At 41.6% G+C, this 20,000-nt stretch overlaps 1 protein-coding gene across 1 annotated transcript in view; it reads right to left on the minus strand.

The window, feature by feature from the left end:
• LOC123751027 (putative neural-cadherin 2) overlaps positions 1-20,000 on the minus strand; it is a 350,210-nt gene that overhangs the window by 72,923 nt on the left and 257,287 nt on the right. The window contains exon 7 of the mRNA XM_069301332.1: positions 5,789-6,022. Within this exon, the coding sequence (XP_069157433.1) occupies positions 5,789-6,022 (234 nt within the window). The remainder of the gene's footprint in view (positions 1-5,788; positions 6,023-20,000) is intronic.

Here is a 20,000-nt window from a genome sequence, read left to right on the forward strand (position 1 = left end):
TGGGATAATAAAAGGTAGAGGGCCATTGTTAACTTTGTTAAGTCGCGGTGAAAGGAGAATCATTCTGTACATTATGTTAGTGTCATTGCAACCAGAGGGTTCATTGGTAACAGAGGGTGGTAGGCACAACCACCTAAGGTCGTCATTATATACCACTCAGGCGGCCCATGATGTAATTTTCACTGCACTTTGATACACATGATCAACGGAGAACGAAGAGGAGAGGAGGAAGTGGGGATAGAAAGGTATAAGTGAGAGGGAATTCGCGAATGAGAGAAGGAAATAGGGCACACCGGGGGTACAGAGAGAGAGAGAGAGAGAGAGAGAGAGAGAGAGAGAGAGAGAGAGAGAGAGAGAGAGAGAGAGAGAGAGAGAGAGAGAGAGAGAGAGAGAGAGAGAGAGAGAGAGAGAGAGAGAGAGAGAGAGAGAGAGAGAGAGAGGTGAAGGGGGGGGGGAAGGGGTGCTAATGGAAAGAGCTGATGGATTGAAGAAACAAGTTGAAAATGTTAAAGTAATCTGATCGCGTCTCACACACTGTCCCCTCGAGGGGCCCTAAATTATCCCTCAGGGGCCCAATATTATTCTTTGGGTCCCTCTCCCCCCAACATTAACCCTTAACACCACATATTAACCCCCCCCGGAGCCTATCACCTATTTCCGCTGTATCCTCTCATGTATTCTGACCCCCACACCACCTTTTCACGCCCATCACACCGTCTCTGTAATCCCACGGTGTTCCTCGGCGGCCTTAAACACACCCTCGGGAGTCTTTACACATTCTTGTTGTCGAGGGCCTCGCATTAACCAGTACAAGTCCCACCCACACACTCACTCTCGAGACACCAGTGATCACCTCTGGAACCTCTTGCCACGGGTTTCCTCACACCGTACCTTAGAGCAGGACCTACCTTGAGGTGAGGTGATTTCGGGGCTCAGCGACCCTGCGGCCCGGTCGTCGACCAGGCCTCCTGGACGACGGCAGCATCCTGGATCACCCGCGCGTCTGGGGGGTGACCTCCGGGGTCAACCCCCGGGTCATCTCTGGGGTGACCTCATTGTGTAAATGAACAAATCCACAAGTGACCGTGATGAGGGTTCGAACTTACGTCCAGGATGATCCCAGACGCGCCTTATAGTCGATTGCGTCACGACATGGTTAAAAGAATTGCAACCAGGAGTGATGCTGCCCCCTCACACGGATCCTACAGCCTCTCCGAGACACAAACCGGGGTTTTACACAATTTCCACCCCATGCACCCGGGCTCTATCAACCAGATGTTCTACCTCTTCGCCCTTTCTTCAATACACACAGAAATCACAATAGCAACAATTATACATCAAATTTGTTCATTTAATGTATCACGCTATTGTGATTTCAGTGTGTAACTCATTGTGTACTCATACTCGTCTTCGGGGGAGGGGGAGAGGGGTTAGGAGGGGGGTAGAAAGGGGGGGGGGGGCACACTCACCACCAGTGTTCACCCCCGTATCATTGAGGGGCCGAAACGTCCCACTTCGGGCCCCTACATTTTGCCCAGCCGGATCAACACTTCCTCCGCTGGGGCCCCCCAAACTTTCCGACGCCGGCACCAGCCATTCTCGGGCCACTCACACTCATCTGCGTCGCCTCTCGGCTTTCAGGGGTACCAACATGTGCCAACAATGCCGTGCTATATATAGAAGCGTCCATCTTGGTCTGAAACATGCGGGGAGGACAGGTGGCAGGGGGACCAACACGAGGAGCAAGAGGAAATAATGGCAAGGGAAAGCGGGAAGAAAAGAAGAATCAAGTGAAAGCAATAACTACTCCATGAGACTATATGGACGAAGAAGATAAAAAGAGGACAAATACAAAGGGAAAAAAAGAAAGATTACAAAAAAAGACAAAAGTAGTAGAGAAAATACAAAAAAAGTGATAAGAATCTCTCCTGCATGTAACGCCACACGAACCAAATGCTGGCATAAGGAGAAGACGAAATGTAAATGGAGACAAAATGTGGAATGATAGAAGGAAAAAAGTGAGAGTGAGATTAAAAATTTAAAAAAAAATAGGGAGAAAGGATAATCTGCGAACGACCGCAGGTAAGGGAGGGAGGGAGGGAAAGGGAGAAGGGAAAGCTGGTGAATTGGGATCCCCTAACGACGAGGACGGCATAGAAAGAACGAGGTGGAACCGACCTTCCAACACCCCTTTCAAACCTCCCCCCCCACCCCCTTCACCCCTCTCCACTTGAAGGCAGCGCCGTGCTAGGTCGCGCGATTTTGTGTTCACTATAGCGAAATCTGATCGTACCTGAGGCACTATAGGGAAATCTGGTCGTACCTGAGGCACTATAGGGAAATCTGATCGTACCTGAGGCACTATAGGGAAATCTGATCGTACCTGAGGCACTATAGGGAAATCTGATCGTACCTGAGGCACTATAGGGAAATCTGATCGTACCTGAGGCACTATAGGGAAATCTGATCGTACCTGAGGCTCGTCTTGAGCGCAAGGCCGCCTCACTTGGTCATCATCATTACTTTATTATTATCAGTAAGGACACTACAACCATAACTTTTCGTACTAACTAACAAATGCAATCCTAAAAACATCCCCGGAGAGAGGGAGAAAAAAAGGGTTTATTAATTGCAACAGATTCATTACGAAAATAATTGCAATATTGCGGATATTTGTTTTGGGACGACATGCGACCACAAGGGACAATGTATGTGTGATAAGATTAGATTTACACTCTTGACGGCTCCAACATGCCAACTTGCACGCCACGGGAGCGAGTTTCCCAAGTTCGTAATTTATTTATACAGATTATTTGCTGATAAAATTCATGAATTCATGCAGGAGGAGAGAGCGAAAGTGAGGAGAAGAAGAAGAGGAGAAAGAGAACAAGAAGAAATAATAGTGAGAAAAAAGAAAGATAGAAAGGTAGAAAAAGAGGAGAAAAAAAGGAGCAGAGAAAGAGACGGGAAGAGAAGGAGAAAGGTTGGAGACGAGAAGAAGAAAGAGAAGAGGAGAAAGGGAGAAGAAAAAGAGAAAGGGAAGATAAGATAATGATAAAGGGAGAAGAGAATGAGAAAGGGAGGAGAAGAGAAGAAGAAAGGGGAAAGGAGAGAAGGAAAAAGTGAGAAGAGAAACAGAAGTAGCAAAAACAAAACAAAAAACAAACTAACCAAGCAGCTACTACAAAAGATAAAAGACAACTTGGATGAACTTTTCAAAGCACACTCAACTAATCGAACCTTCCCAATAGTTTATGAACCAATTTCCCGGCGGATATGTGTTGAACAAAGAATCTTTACTGAAAGTTCCTTACATCGTAATTCCTTAATGTAACCTCAGGGTTTAATTTGCAGCAGCACAAAAAACATGGTTTCATATTGATTTGATTCCATGAAAATACTTTAAATGGAGTGTAATTGAGTTTTACAAGAATGAATAAGTCTAAAATATATTAATTCCCAATATGTATTTATATGCTTTTTGCAATTGTTGAAATATAGTGGAGTTCATATTTTATTATATCAATAAGCTCCCAGCAGCATTTTTTCCACTTTAAACTGAATAAGCAACAATATATCGTTGTTCGGTATCTTTGTTCTTATATTACAGCAAAACTCTTCAGGGAAAACCTATTTATTTTATGTTTCTCTACTGTGTGTTTACTCGCCTATTTGTGCTTGCGAGGGTTGAGCTCTGGCTCTTTGGTCCCGCCTCTCAACTGTCAATCAACTGGTGTACAGATTCCTGAGCCTACTGGGCTCTGTCATATCTACATTTGAAACTGTGTATGGAGTCAGCCTCCACCACATCACTACCTAATGTATTCCAACTGTTAAGTACTCTAACACTGAAAATGTTCTTTCTAACGTCCCTGTGGCTCATTTGGGTACTCAGTTTCCACCTGTGTCCCCTTGTTCGCGTACCACCCGTGTTAAACAGTTTATCCTTATCAAACCTGTCAATTCCTCTGAGGGTTTTGTAGGTGGCGATCATGTCTTCCTTTACTGTTCTGTCTTCCAGTGTTGTGAGGTGCATTTCAGGCAGCCTTTCCTCGTAACTCATGCCTCTTAGTTCTGGGACTAGCCTAGTGGCATCTTCTTGAGGTTATCTTGAGATGATTTCGGGGCTTTAGTGTCCCCGCGGCCCGGTCCTCGACCAAGCCTCCACCCCTAGGAAGCAGCCCGTGACAGCTGACCAATTCCCAGGTATCTATTTACTGCTAGGTAACAGGTGCATCAGGGTGAAAGAAACTCTGCCCATCGTTTCTCGCCGGCGCCCGGGATCGAATCCGGGACCACAGAATTATGCGTCCAGTGTTCTGTCCCCTCAGCCACCGGCTCCCCAACCTAAGAACTTTTTCCAGCTTCGCCTTGTGCTTGACAAGGTACGGGCTCCATGCTGGGGCTGCATACTCCAGGATTGGTCTTACATATGCGGTATACAAGGTTCTGAATGATTCCTTACACAGGTTCCTGAAGGCTGTTCTGATGTTAGCCAGCCTCGCGTATGCCGCAGATGTAATTCTCTTCATGTGGACTTCAGGAGACAGGTTTGGTGTGATGTTAACTCCTAGATCTTCCTCTCTCTGTCCGTTTCATGAAGTACTTCTTATCTTATTTGGTATCCTGTATCTGGTCTCCTGTTTACACCGCTTAGTTTCATTACATTGCATTTACTCGGGTTGAACTTTAGTAGCCATTTGTCAGCCCAATCATTCAGTCCTGTCTGAATGATTGGGCTGACACACACACACAGTTGAATTATTGACAATTGAGAAGCGGGCCTAAAGAGCCAAAACTCAACCCCCGCAAGCACAACTAGGGTGAGAACACCCACACACACACACACACATCTCCACGATACAGCCCGTAGTAACTCTCTGACTCCCAGATACCTGATATTGCTAGGTGAACAGATGAATCAAGTGAAAGAAACACCCATTTGTTTCTGCCCCAGCTGCGTATCCAACCCGGGAATGTGGAATATGTATCCTGAACACTGTATCAGTGTATATCTTTGTAACTTTCATCAGTATTTCTTCATTACACCCCCCCCCCAGCCTCTCTCTCCCTCCCTCCCATCCATCTCCCTCCCTTATTTTTTACCTCAATCTCCCTCCCTCGCGTTCCTTCTGTGCTTTCCTCACCTCATATTCCTCCTCACTCGCCCTCATTTCCCCAGTCAACTCACTCATCATAAATGAGGACTGCGTCAAAAATTAATTTTCTCTGATAGAAACAAATTCAGGGAGGCTGAGACAGTTTACATTGGTTAAACGAACAATTGGAAGGTAATGTTTTCCTACTTACACACAAACCGTCATCAGATTTAGTGCTTTAGTTTGTTTGCACTACATCAAGATTCTAGTGGCTGATGATGATGATGTCTTGGCCAGCTGCTGGATCGTTAACCTTCCTCACGTTCCTCAACATGAGTAAGTAGTTGTTTCATGGAAGATGGCAAAATCTTACCTTGCTGATAGCCACGAGTTAAACCTATTCTCAAGTAGTACCATTTGTATAGTCCATCATCTGAGACACATCTGGCGACCTGCCCCTTCACCTTCGTAACCCTCAACTTGTCTACTCAGACCCTCCTCACCCTTGAGGTCCCACAGCTTGTTCCCTCTAACACTCACCCTTGAAGTCCGCAGATGATGCACATAAACACTCCTCCTTCAGATCTATAGACAATGCACGAACACACTCACACTTAGTGATCCTCAGGAGATTCAGGCAAACCCTCACCCTTAAGGGTGAGTTACAACTGGTCCACACAAACACTCACCCTTGAGGCCACCACCGTCGGAGGCGACCACCTGGATGTTGTACTCCGGCGTGGTCTCTCTATCGAGGCAGCAGAGCGCCGTCCTCACCAGACCCGTCTCGGGGTGCACAGCGAAGATGGCTTCACCGGAGCGCTCGTCAATCACGTTCTTCTCAATGGAGTAGGTGAGCCTGGCGTTGGTGCCCTCCGTGGCGTCGTCGGCGTCCCACGCAGACACCACCGCCACGGACAGGTCTTGGAGGAGAGAGAGAAAGAACGAGAGAGAGAGAGAGAGAGAGAGAGAGAGAGAGAGAGAGAGAGAGAGAGAGAGAGAGAGAGAGAGAGAGAGAGAAAGAGAGAAAGAGAGAAAGAGAGAGAGAGAGAGAGAGAAAGAGAGAAAGAGAGAGAGAGAGAGGGGGTGAATTAGTTTGATGGATTTGGATAATGTGTTGATTGATGGTTCATTTTGCGAAAAAAACGAGAAAAAGTGTTTTTATTTATTGACAACACACACACACACACACACACACACACACACACACACACACACACACACACACACACACACACACACACACACACACACACACACATCCCCGGGTCAGACCCTGCGTCATCTCTGCCTCAACCCTCACATTACCCACGGATCAGCCCATCGCGTTGCTCGTGGAGCCGGCGTGCGACGGCGCCAAACACGATTCTTCCGGTCATGTTTGGCTGACTAAAAAAAAATATTATTTTTGTTCGACGCAAATAGCGGAACATGTAACGATCAATTCTTGCTCAGGTAAACCAGCCTGCCAGGCTTGTTCTGTCCAGCCTGCCAGGCTTGTTCTGTCCAGCCTGCCAGGCTTGTTCTGTCCAGCCTGCCAGGCTTGTTCTGTCCAGCCTGCCAGGCTTGTTCTGTCCAGCCTGCCAGGCTTGTTCTGTCCAGCCTGCCAGGCTTGTTCTGTCCAGCCTGGGTTTCTCCCCACTATTCAGAACCTTTCCATAGATTTTGTTATTTTTAATCTGTGAGAGTGATATTGGAAGCTGCATATAATTAACATAAAGGAAACACTACCTTTGTGAGGGAGATGGGGAAGTAGGGAACAAGAGAAAAATATAGATTGGTAAAAGGAGTTAATTTAACCGTCGTGAGACCCACCTCACAATGTGCAGCGCAGAGTAGAACCCACATATGAAAAAAAAGGTTTAAAAGATATGAAAAAACTGGGTTTTGAACTGAGGGGAAATCGTGAGAGAAATGGACCTTGCTACACCGGAGGAAAGAAGTACCCGAGGGAACATAGTAACGATTATAAGATTCGAATAAGATCTCCATATTAAATATACACATATGACAAGGAAGGTAGACCAGTGTATGACAGTCACAATCCAAGATGTTTAGTGATGCATTTAATCACAATCAGATGATATAGAACTCTTCCCAAGTTACTTGAGCACTCACAGTTTAATACCTTGACAATGAAAGCGCATAAATACGGCCTTTTAGTTATAATAAATTTATAATGCCATACAAGTTGATATTATGATAATGAAATAGTTGCCTACAAAGTATATACGAGAAGCTGCCACATATGGGGCCAATAGATCTTCTACAGTTAAATTGTTCTTATGTTCTTATACAACACTAAGACCAGTGGAAGATGGATGACTGGAGGATTGACAGCCATTTTTCTTCTCCTTTATCTGGGGGTAAATTGATTGACAGCAACGCGTCCTGGTCGCGTCAGGATGGTACTAACTGAACCCCGCACTTACTGGATGTAACTCCGAAGGCAAGAGTTGGAAATATTCTCCTGAAATACAGCCCTCTTAGCATGTCTTGTGCGGTGGGAAACGAGCTATGCATAAATGCATAAATATGATCCATGACGAACAATGGTCGTCAACTTGCCCACTCTTTAAGACACAGAAGTTAATCATGTCTTTGAACCGGAAAGAAGATAATTATAGTTTTTCATCTAAAATAATTTTAGAAAATAATTATAGCAAACACGTAAATTATAGCTTTACGAGTACGTGTTTGCAAGACGGTTAATTTTCATTCATATTAAAACTGACATATATATATATATATATATATATATATATATATATATATATATATATATATATATATATATATATATATATATATATATATATATATATATATGTCGTACCTAATAGCCAGAACGCACTTTTCAGCCTACTATTCAAGGCCAGATTTGCCTAATAAGCCAAGTTTTCATGAATTAATGTATTTTCGACTACCTAACCTACCTAACCTAACCTAACCTAACTTTTTCTGGTACCTAACGTAACCTAACCTATAAAGATAGGTTAGGTTAGGTTAGGTAGGGTTGGTTAGGTTCGGTCATATATCTACGGTAATTTTAACTTCAATAAAAGAAAATTGACCTCATACATAATGAAATGGGTAGCTTTATCATTTCATAAGAAAAAAAATAGAGAAAATATATTAATTCATGAAAACTTGGCTTATTAGGCAAATCGGGCCTTGCATAGTAGGCTGAAAAGTGCGTTCTGGCTATTAGGTACGACATATATATATATATATATATATATATACTCTTACGACCATCCATAGACCCCCATGGTAACATCTAAGTGCCTTGTTTAGTCATTATGGCTCAAAGTAGAGAAAACAACGACATCAACTACCCCGCCGTCTCATCGACTTCGGCCCACTACCTCATATACTATCAATAAATAAATTGATAAGAGGCGATAAAATAAGTGGAAGAGGAAGGAGGAGGTTGGGTTGATGAGGAGGTAGGATGGAGGTTGACGGAGAAAGGTTGAAGGTTTTGAAGTGTTTTGAGAGTTGGAGGAAACGCAGGGTCGTAGAGCTGGCCAAAAAAAACGTCTGTTGGTAGGTAGTAAGAGGTGAGAGAATGGAGGGTTGAAAGTGTCGAAAGATCCGGAGCATGGAAAGAAAAGGGATATGGAGAAGGGAGTCAGTGTTTTCTTGCAAGGGGGGCGGGGGGGGGGGAAGAGGGAGGGGGGGGCCTGTTGAGAGAGGGGGGAGGGGGGGCTGTTGAGAGGGTGGGGGGGGCTGTTGAGAGGGTGGGGGGGGGCTGTTGAGAGAGGGGGTGGGTTTGGTTGGGGGGGGGGGGGGGGGTCGAAAGAACCTCGTCGAGCAGTAGATAAAAACACTCTTTTAAGACTCAGGTATCGCGTGTGAGCTTCGGTGGGTAGCTCTTTGTTTTTCTTGTGAAGCAGTTTAGCTTCCGTGTCTGTAGCGAGAGGCGCCGTCGGGGGTCAGGGGCGACAGAGGCGCCGTCGGGGGTCAGGGACCACAGAGGCGCCGTCGGGGGTCAGGGACCACAGAGGCGCCGTCGGGGGTCAGGGACCACAGAGGCGCCGTCGGGGGTCAGGGACCACAGAGGCGCCGTCGGGGGTCAGGGACCACAGAGGGGCCGTCGGGGGTCAGGGACCACAGAGGCGCTGTAGGGGGTCAGGGCCCCAGAGGTGCCGACGGGGGTCAGGGACCACAGAGGCGCCGTCGGGGGTCTGAGCAATAGAGCACACACACACACACACACACACACACACACACACACACACACACACACATCAGGTCAATAACCATGCAAATTTGAACGTGTTACCGAGAGCTCTACTCGGACATGGATTTTACCGTGACCAGTCCAAGAGACTTTAATTATAAACAATAAATTTATTAAAAAAATGATGAGCAACAGTGGAATATTTTCATCCCTGACCTTCTGACCTTAGTATTTATCACGTGACCTCGGAACGTGTGACTTTGGCATTTATCACATGACCTCGTAATAATAATAATAATGATAATAATAATAATTAAACAAATTACTCAGCAGATAATGTTAACATTATACTCGAGGGCGACACACTGACAGACAGACACAGACACACACATAAACACTTTCTCAAAATACAAGAAAATAAAGCCTTGGGGAATTTATCTTAAAAAAACACTATTAATTAATAAAGCTCTGAGCTGAGAAGAATCTAATGAAGCCAAGTTTCGAACTGTCTGACGCAGGTGGTAAACACTGCAAGATTGAAGGTGTGTCCACCAGGAGTGTGTTAGCTAGGAGTGATTCTAACGAAGAGTGTGTTCGCTAGGAGTGATTCTAACGAAGAGTGTGTTCGCTAGGAGTGATTCTAGCGAGAAGTGTGTTTGCTAGGAGTGATTCTAGCGAGGAGAGTGTTCGCTAGGAGTATGTTACCTAAGAGTGATTCTAGCGAGGAGTGCGTTCGCTAGGAGTGATTCTAGCGAGGAGTGTGTTCGCTAGGAGTGATTCTAGCGAGGAGTGCATTCGCTAGGAGTGATTCTAGCGAGGAGTGCGTTCGCTAGGAGTGATTCTAGCGAGTAGTGCGTTTGCTAGGAGTGATTCTAGCGAGTAGTGCGTTTGCTAGGAGTGATTCTAGCGAGAAGTGTGTGTGTGCTAGGAGGTGCTAGCGAGGAGTGTGTGCGTCAATTAGAAAAGATTACCAGCAACACGATAAAAATCAATTTATTTTATTAAATAACTAACAACGGGATTATCGAGAATTCAACGCGAAGTGGAAGTTGGACTTCCTAATGTACCCGGACCTTAAAAATGCAGCAACCAGTCAGCTTTGGTCTTTCACTAGTGACGAATTAAACGTAAGCGGCGGAAAATTTAACTCAAGGAAGGCATAATTACACGATCAAAAGTGAAGGTGTTTTTTTAAGAGAAGACAAGGTGGCAGACGTCTTATACCCAGGGGGAGACTATTAGATAGGTCAGGGTTCGAGCCCCACGGAGTTGTTAAAGTTTGCTATTCTTGCTCATAAAAAAGGAGACATCCGTTGACTTAATCCGATGAAAGAGAATGCAAAAATTATAGACTTGTGCTGTTATAACTCCAATTATTCCTGATTCACTTTTGACACAGTGTGTGATGATCTGTTAGTATGAAGATTATAGTGCTTTCTCGCACCTTAGTCCGATTGGCTAGTATATATATATATATATATATATATATATATATATATATATATATATATATATATATATATATATATATATATATATATATATATATATATATATATATATATGTCGTACCTAGTAGCCAGAACGCACTTCTCAGCCTACTATGCAAGGCCAAATTTGCCTAATAAGCCAAGTTTTCCTGAATTAATATATTTTCTCTAATTTTTTTCTTAAGAAATGATAAAGCTACCCATTTCTTTATGTATGAGGTCAAATTTTTTTTATTGGAGTTAAAATTAACGTAGATATATGACCGAACCTAACCAACCCTACCTAACCTAACCTAACCTATCTCTATAGGTTAGGTTAGGTTAGGTAGCCGAAAAAGTTAGGTTAGGTTAGGTTAGGTAGGTTAGGTAGTCGAAAAACAATTAATTCATGAAAACTTGGCTTATTAGGCAAATTTGGCCTTGCATAGTAGGCTGAGAAGTGCGTTCTGGCTATTAGGTACGACATATATATATATATAATAACTATATATATATATATATATATATATAACTAAATAACGATTTCTTACACAAATTTTATAAGATAGTTCTGTGTGTGTGTATGTGTGTGTGTGTGTGTGTGTGTGTGTAAGAGTGTGTGTGTGTGTGTGTGTGTGTAAGAGTGTGTGTGTGTAAGAGTGTGTGTGTGTGTGAGAGAGAGAGAGAGAGGGAGACATTTAAAGATGTGACACAGAGCAAGAGAGATCCCGTAACTCTGAACATAACTCCATAGGTCACTTCAGTCTCCAGAGATTCGCGGATTACCCCCCATATTTAAGCTCCAAGGTTCTGAGCCAGCTTTTCCATCATGATTTAAATCTTCAACATAAGATGGAATAACTTTTTCCGGACTGGCATGACTGTCTCATATTAAGGAGTCTCAGAGGTCATGGCTCTCCAAACTCTGAAAGTAATCTCCTGTCGTATCAATATCGTATCATATCCCTCCCACTCTCACCCCCGCCCTCTGTTGGTATACTTAATTATGCATCATTCCTCTCGGTATCTCCATCCTCCATCACATTAGATTATTTACTGTTGAAGAAATGCTTTTCATATTCATAAAGGGACAATGCGACAGAGGAAAGCAAAGAGAGTAAGAACGTTATAGAAATGCCAGATGTATAGATCGTTGACTATATATATATATATTTTTTTTTTATAAAATCAGATATGTAACTGTATAACCTTGCATAATAAAGTGTACACCATAAAAAAAGGGGGGTGGTAGGAGAAGCGAACACTCTTACGTATTCAGAGATAAATGGCAAGTTTTTCCCTGAATGCTCTGTGTTCCCTTCTCTGAGGCTGTGGTTCCCACCAGAGGTGGTACCCCCCCTTATATATATATATATATATATATATATATATATATATATATATATATATATATATATATATATATATATATGCTATATATATATATATATATATATATATATATATATATATATATATATATATATATATATATATATATATATATATATATATTTGCCTCTGGGTACATGCCTCTGACCACCCAGCAGTGATTGGGTGCCTGATTGTTAAACGACTGGCAGGTGATGTTCCAAAAATATGCATAATTACACATATATGAATGTATGAACACATATGTACATGTACATATATATCTTGGGCGCTGATGTACGGCCTTGCAAACTCTGTAAGAACCTTTACGTGCGTCCCCGCAAATAAAACGAAATAAGTTACGTTTCTGCCCCAAAATAAAATGATTTGAGTGATACCTAAAGGATCTGACTCATTTTTTTTTGGCCCCGAAATGAAAGGATCTCAAATATAATTTGGCCTCAAAATGAGAGGATCTGAGTGATTTTGTTTTTGTTTTTGCCCCAAAAATTGTAAAACTTGAAGGGGCATTTTTGCCCCAAATGAGTGGAGGGAAGAATCGTTGAGTCCAGGAAAACCTTCCTGTGTCCTGGGAACACAAAGGCTCTTCAAGGAAAAGAATACAGGTAAAGGGGAGAGTCATATTGCACCTCACTGTGTGTGTCAATCTCTTTGGTGTGATTTTCACTTCTTTATCTTCCCCCTCCCACTCTTTTCCTTTCTCTTTCTGTCTGTGTCTATGCTTCGCTTTCAGTTCCTCTCTCCCACTTCAATCCCTCCTCTCTCTCTCTCTCTCTTTCCTATGTATATATATATATATATATATATATATATATATATATATATATATATATATATATATATATATATATATATATATGTATGTATATATATATATATTTATATGTATATATATATATATATATATATATATATATATATATATATATATATATATATATATATATATATATATATATATATATATATATATATATATTTATGTATATATATTTATATATGAAGTGTATAACCTAAAATGAAAAGATAAATCGTATATTTTCATAAAAATAGAATATAACATTAGATACTTAACATGGGACATCCTATCAACATAACTGATGATATACAATGCTATAGCCTCAACATGGCAGACTGTGTACACTGCAACAGCTGCAACAGACTCGTCAGCTGGTACACATGAGAAAGTTCTCACGAAAGAGCAGTATAAATTAATGTAGCTGTGTTCTGGTAAACCCATGTCAGTTTCGAAGGCTATATAAGATCTGTAAACACCATTATTGGCTATGTCAGGTTGGCATTTCAGCCACAAGCTAGTACAGTTGGGTTCGTTCTCGTCTCGCTGTCGGGAATCCAGGGTTCGAATCTCGTGCGGGACAGAAATGGATGGGCAATTTTCCTTTCACCTATTTCATCTGTTCACCTAGAAATATATAGACACCTGGAACGAGTGGTGTTGGTTTTATCCCGGGGGAGGGTCAGTAGATCGACCTTGTGGGGGGGCTTCGATATCAGCCCAACTTATATACACACACAGGCTGCCTGTCCCCACCAAAATAAAAACTAATTAAGCTGTTCTGTGCACGAAAACTTACGGCCCAACACCTCTAAGGTCAGGGTAGGATAGGATAGGTTAAGTTTGATGTTGTTTGGTCTCGTGCTGGGCAGATTCACTTCAGTCCTAAACACATTCCAGAAAGTAAGCCTCTCCGTGAATTCACACCGAGTTTACCTTACTTTCCTCTTGTGCGGTAAACTCACCGTGCTTACTGGCGAGGGTGAAATCGACACAGGGAAACTATAACAGAGTTTCTGTTATAGTTTCCCTATAACTATAACAGAAACTACAACCAGAGCATTATCAATGACCGTAAGAGGTGTTGTTTTGCAACTGTGTGTTCTAAACTACCGATTCGTGTTAGGTTATGGACATTTCATCTGCTGCAATTGCATCTGCAGATCACTGATGCTCGAAGTTCCTCAGATACCTTCTTAGTGAACTTGAGAAAACCGCTTAAAGCGTAATCTTGGCCTGTTTGATTTCTCTAGAAGTAACTATTAAATAAATCTCACTATATATAAGTGAAAATGTAATCGGTTGATGGTGATCAAATAGTCCTGAGAATTATATTATTCTATACGATTCATGTGATCTTCAACTAATAGGGAAAACCGGTTTTGAATGAAATCATCTTAAGGTTCCCAATTACTCCTGCGTCAACATCGCAGAATAGCAATAAAGCCTAATGTTTTCGTGTTTTAAATCTATATAATTTAATTTTGGAAGTTGATCAGCTTGGAATGAGTCTTCAACATAATCTCTTTAAAATAAACATTTGAAGTTAATGAAGCAAATGTTAGTGAATTCCTGAGCTCTGAAAGGGAGAGAGCGAGAGAGAGAGAGAGAGAGAGAGAGAGAGAGAGAGAGAGAGAGAGAGAGAGAGAGAGAGAGAGAGAGAGAGAGATTCTGGACGGGCACTAATAATGAGTAATGGCATCAATTCACTCCGATAGGAAACTTGGTTTACCATCATGAGAGATACAGTGAGCGCACGCACACACACACACACACACACACACACACACACACACACACACACACACACACACACACACACACACACACACACACACACACACACACACACACAGTGCAGGTGGTCGACCACTAGAATGCATTAAAGAAAGCGGTTTTCGAAGCCAATTCCATCCATAACTTTAAGAAAAAAAACAATGAAAACTTGTATGTTGAGAGAGGTAATTATCGCTCCAGGTGTAAATGACCGTGAGGCGAGTGCATAAAGAGCTGGATCTCGTTCCCTTTGTAGTCATTGATAGGTAAATAAACACACACACACACACACGCACGCACGCACTCTACTAGGTGTACTCCACTTGGTGAGTACACACACACACGCACACACTCTCTCTCTAGCTTCTTCTGCAAGTAACACAACACACATTAGTGGGGAGGGTGGGTGAAAATGGACATAGGAAAGTGAGCTTCAAGGTAATGTACTCAAACATTGATGGGATTGCCAACAAAGCAAGTGAACTGGCAGAAAGGGCGCGGGAAGAAAACCCAGATGTAATAGGACTCACAGAAACAAAATTGTCAGGAGTCATAACAAACGCTGTGTTGCCTAAGGACTACTATATAGTAAAGAAAGAGAGGGAAAGGAGAGGAGGAGGAGGAGGAGTGGCTCTGCTGATAAGGAAGGACTGGAGCTTTGAAGAGATGGAAATTCCGGGCCTGCGACGGATTCAGAGATTACATAACAGGATCTATGACAATGGGTGGACCTAAGATAATAGTGGCAGTCATTTACAACCCTCCACTAAATGACAGAAGACTCAGACAAGAGTTCGACAGAAACAACATGGCAACCATTAACATAATAGAGAGAGCAGCTTCAGTTGCCTGCAGGAATGGATCCAGACTCTTAATCATGGGCGATTTCAACCATGGAAAGATTGACTGGGAGAATGGGGATCCACATGGAGGTGAAGATACATGGAGAGCTAAACTCTTGTAAGTGACTACAAGGAACTTTCTGAGCCAACATGTCATGGGACCCACAAGAATGAGAGGCAATGATGAACCAGCTAGACTCGACCTGATATTCACAATGAATGACTCAGGAATAAGGGAAGTCAAATTTGAAGCCTCATAAGATTGATTGATCACAGTGTATTGACATTTGAGTATCTGGTGGAGGTAGGGATAACCTATCCAAGGATGGGATTGGAAGGAAAAAGACTAAATTACCGAAGAGGAAAATATGACGAGATGAGGAACTTCCTAAGGGGATTACCATGGAAAACACAACTCAGAGAAAAGACTGTACAGGATATGACGGATTATGTCACCCAGAAGTGCCAGGAAGCTGCACACAGATTTATTCCAGTCCAAAAGGAGAAAAAATGAAAAGCAACAGAAGAATCCGTAGTTCAATTAGGAGTGTGCGGCAGCGAAACAACTGAATAAAAGAACATGGAGAAACTACAGAAATAACAGAACACCAGAGAGCAGGGAGAGATACCAGAGGGCCAGAAATGAGTACCTCAGAATGAGGAGAGAAGCAGAGAGACAGTATGAAAATGGCATCGTGAGTAAAGCTGAGACCCAACCAAAACTGCTCCACAGCCACATCAAGAGGAAAACAACAGTGAAGGAACAAGTGATGAAACTGACTGAGAAAAGGGGAAAACAGATATACAGAGAACGACAAGGAAGTGTGTAAAGAACTCAACAAGAGATTCCAGAAGGTCTTCACAATAGAACAAGGAGAAGCCCCTGCACTAAATGAGGAGGCAAACCAAGCAACTTTGGAGGAATTTGACCTCACTAGTGATGAGGTTAAAAGTAATCTGTTGAAACTGAATGTGACAAAGGCTGTTGGGCCTGACAGAAACTCACCTAGGATACTAAAAGAAGGCGCAGAAGCACTAAGTGTGCCTCTATGGTGTATAACAGGTCACTGGAAACGGGAGACCTACCGGAAAGCTGGAAGGCAGCTAATGTAGTCCCAATATACAAAAAAGGTGACAGGCAAGAGGCACTGAACTACAGGCCAGTTTCCCTAACTTGTATACCAAGCAAGGTGATGGAGAAGATCGTGAGAAAAAGGCTCGTAGAGCATTTGGAGGGAAACAGCTCTGTAACACACCACCATCATGGGTTCAGAGATGGTAAATCGTGCCTCACAGGTCTAATAGAATTCTATGACCAAGCAACACAAATTAGGCAAGAAAGAGAAGGTTGGGCAAACTGCATTTTCTTGGACTATCGGAAAGCCTTTGACACAGTACCTCACAAAAGGCTGTTACAAAAGTTGGAACAACAGGCAGGAGTAAAAGGTAAGGTGCTCCAGTGGATAAGGGAGTATCTAAGCGACAGGAAACAGCGAGTAACTGTGAGGGGGAGACATGATAACCACCTACAAAATTCTCAGAGGAATTGACTGGGTGGACAAAGACAAACTCTTCAGCACGGGTGGAACACGAACAAGGGAAACACAGGTGGAAACTTAGTACCCAGATGAGCCACAGAGATGTTAGAAAGAATTTTTTCAGTGTCAGAGAAGTTAACAAATGGAATGCATTAAATAGTGATGTGGTGGAGGCTAACTCCATGCACAGTTTCAAATGTTGATATGATAGAGCCCGGTAGGCTCAGGAAACTGTACACCAGTTGATTGACGGTTGAGAGGCGGGACCAAAGAGCCAGAGCTCAACCCCCGCAAACACAACTAGGTGAGTACAACTAAGTGAGTACAGTGGCCAGCCCCCTCTTGCATTTGGGTGTGTTCATTTAAATATATAATCGAACTCTGTGTCGTCGGCCGCGTTAAGAATCTACAAGTCTGAAACTAAACACAATTTTTCGATAATGTGGAAAATATGTTGTAAATTGAAACAACTCTTATTCACTACGAGCTAGCGTAGAAATGCGTTATACGTCCCGTTATTACGTACAAAATCATCGCGAAACATAGTACAAGTTTAGTGCTGTCAGTTCCGAAATGTCATTGAATGTAATTTGTCGGTGGGATAATTAGCCATTGTGTCGCTGATTTATGGGTAGCGAGACAAATTATAAATTCAAATTATTCTCGGAAGAGAGAAGAATTATCAGTGAATACCACAAAAGCTATAATTCAGGTCTATTGTTCTCTGTTTGGAGATAATTTCCCAGGGGCCAGGTTAGGGGAATAATTCCGGTCCTTCTTCCCAGCAATATATATATATATATATATATATATATATATATATATATATATATATATATATATATATATATATATATATATATATATATATATATATATATGGTGTTAAATGTGACCTAAAGGGTAAGATTAATGATTCTAACACGAATCTCCTTAATATTTCTTATGTTTTTCTTCACTGTCGAGAGAAGTTGAAAAATTAACTCTACAAAGCTCATTTTCACACTATATTTATAGTCTGACGCCTAAGGAAGCGTTTCGCAAGGCACTCCTTATATTTTCAAAGACAAATTTCCATACTCTTCCATGGCTTATATTCGCTTGATGTGAGGTGATACAGAACATAATTTAGATGAACAAGTGGATCAATGGCATAATAGGTATTAATAGGCCATTGCGTGTTCTATGTTCTTGTTTCTACTGTTTCTGTGTTGGTTCGGGGTCTTGAAGTAGAAGTCGTAGTAGTAGTAGTAGTAGGGTTAGATATGATCGAGGAAAAACAGGTTGGGAGTCACTACATTAGACAACCGATGGTTAAAAAGGCGAGATCCAAGAGCTAACTTTTGTGCTTACCTCATTGTCGTTGGACTGTCTACTTTTTATTTCTCCTTTTATTTTTCATTTACTCTTTCATGATTCATTTTCATGAAAGTCTCTATAGTGTTTGCATGTTGCAACAATGCCTACCAAGGTGACTTCATAATGCTGCTTTGTCCTAACGAAAAAAAGAATATATTTAACATGAGAGTTGCATTAACATTTTGTTGCGTGAGGGTGCTTACAGGGACAATGAATGAACCATGTAAGAGAGAGGTAAGGAGAGCGAGAGAGAGAGAGAGAGAGAGAGAGAGAGAGAGAGAGAGAGAGAGAGAGAGAGAGAGAGAGAGAGAGAGAGACGGGCACTGATTTTAGGCACTTTTAACAAGGTAAATCATAGTCTTCTAACGAAGGTACTTTCAATAGAAATATCGGGTTGAGTTATAAGACTTCTCTAGTTATTATTTTCACGTGGTGACTTTTATCCCAACGTCAGTACACTTGACCAAGCTTCGTACATACTGCGTTTGCTCTCAAAAGAAATATAGAAAAAAGACTATGTTCTTCTGTGTAATTTAACATATATTAATAGTCCGCTATCTAATGATTTTCTGGATTAATTTTTTCTGATTATTATTATTATTATTATTATTATTATTATTATTATTATTATATATATATATATATATATATATATATATATATATATATATATATGTGTGTATGTATGTGTATGTATAATATGTTGTACCTAGTAGCCAGAACGCAGTACTTGGCCTACTATGCAAGACCTGATTTGCCTAATAAGCCATGTTTTCCTCAATTTATATATTTTTGTATTTTTTTCTTTTCAATCCATTTCTTATGAAATGGATTGAAGTGTTACTCCAGGTAACACAGTTGTTGAGAAATTAAGGAATACTGAAATCCAAATTATACTTTTCTATAATTTGTCTATAATTTTCTATAATTTGTCTATAATTTTCTATAATTTGTCTATAATTTTCTATAATTTGTCTATAATTTTCTATAATTTGTCTATAATTTCCTATAATTGTCGATAATTTTTCTGTAACGAACGTCAGTGGCGAAAACAAATTTTAGGCTATTTAGTGTTAGGGAATTAGTTTTTTTAGAATTGTTTTGGATGATATTGTCTTACATTGACGTGTGTTTTACCGTGTAACAAAAGATAAAAAAAACTCTAAAACCTAATAATATATTTACCTACAACGATAGACGAAATCGCAATAACTGGGCTGAAAATTAGACTCCCAACCCCACATGTCTGAAAAAAATAAATAATGGAATTAGCGACGTTTCGAACCCTCGGGGACTCATTAACAAGTCGCGAGAGTTAGGTTAAAAGACGGGCTCAACATACTGTCTCATAGACACACGGTGTAATTAACTTCATTATCACAGCAAGAATATATATAAATTCCTGGGGTTGACTCTGAATCCATTACAGATTTTCCTTTCAAGTACTGACTTTAGACTTTAGACGAAAAGTGAATTGGAGGTATTCAGAACACGACTGGATCGACCAGAAGCCCGATACAATGGGTGTATGCCATTGTGTTCA

This window comes from Procambarus clarkii, chromosome 5 (genome assembly GCF_040958095.1).
Source record: "Procambarus clarkii isolate CNS0578487 chromosome 5, FALCON_Pclarkii_2.0, whole genome shotgun sequence".
NCBI lineage: Eukaryota > Metazoa > Arthropoda > Malacostraca > Decapoda > Cambaridae > Procambarus > Procambarus clarkii.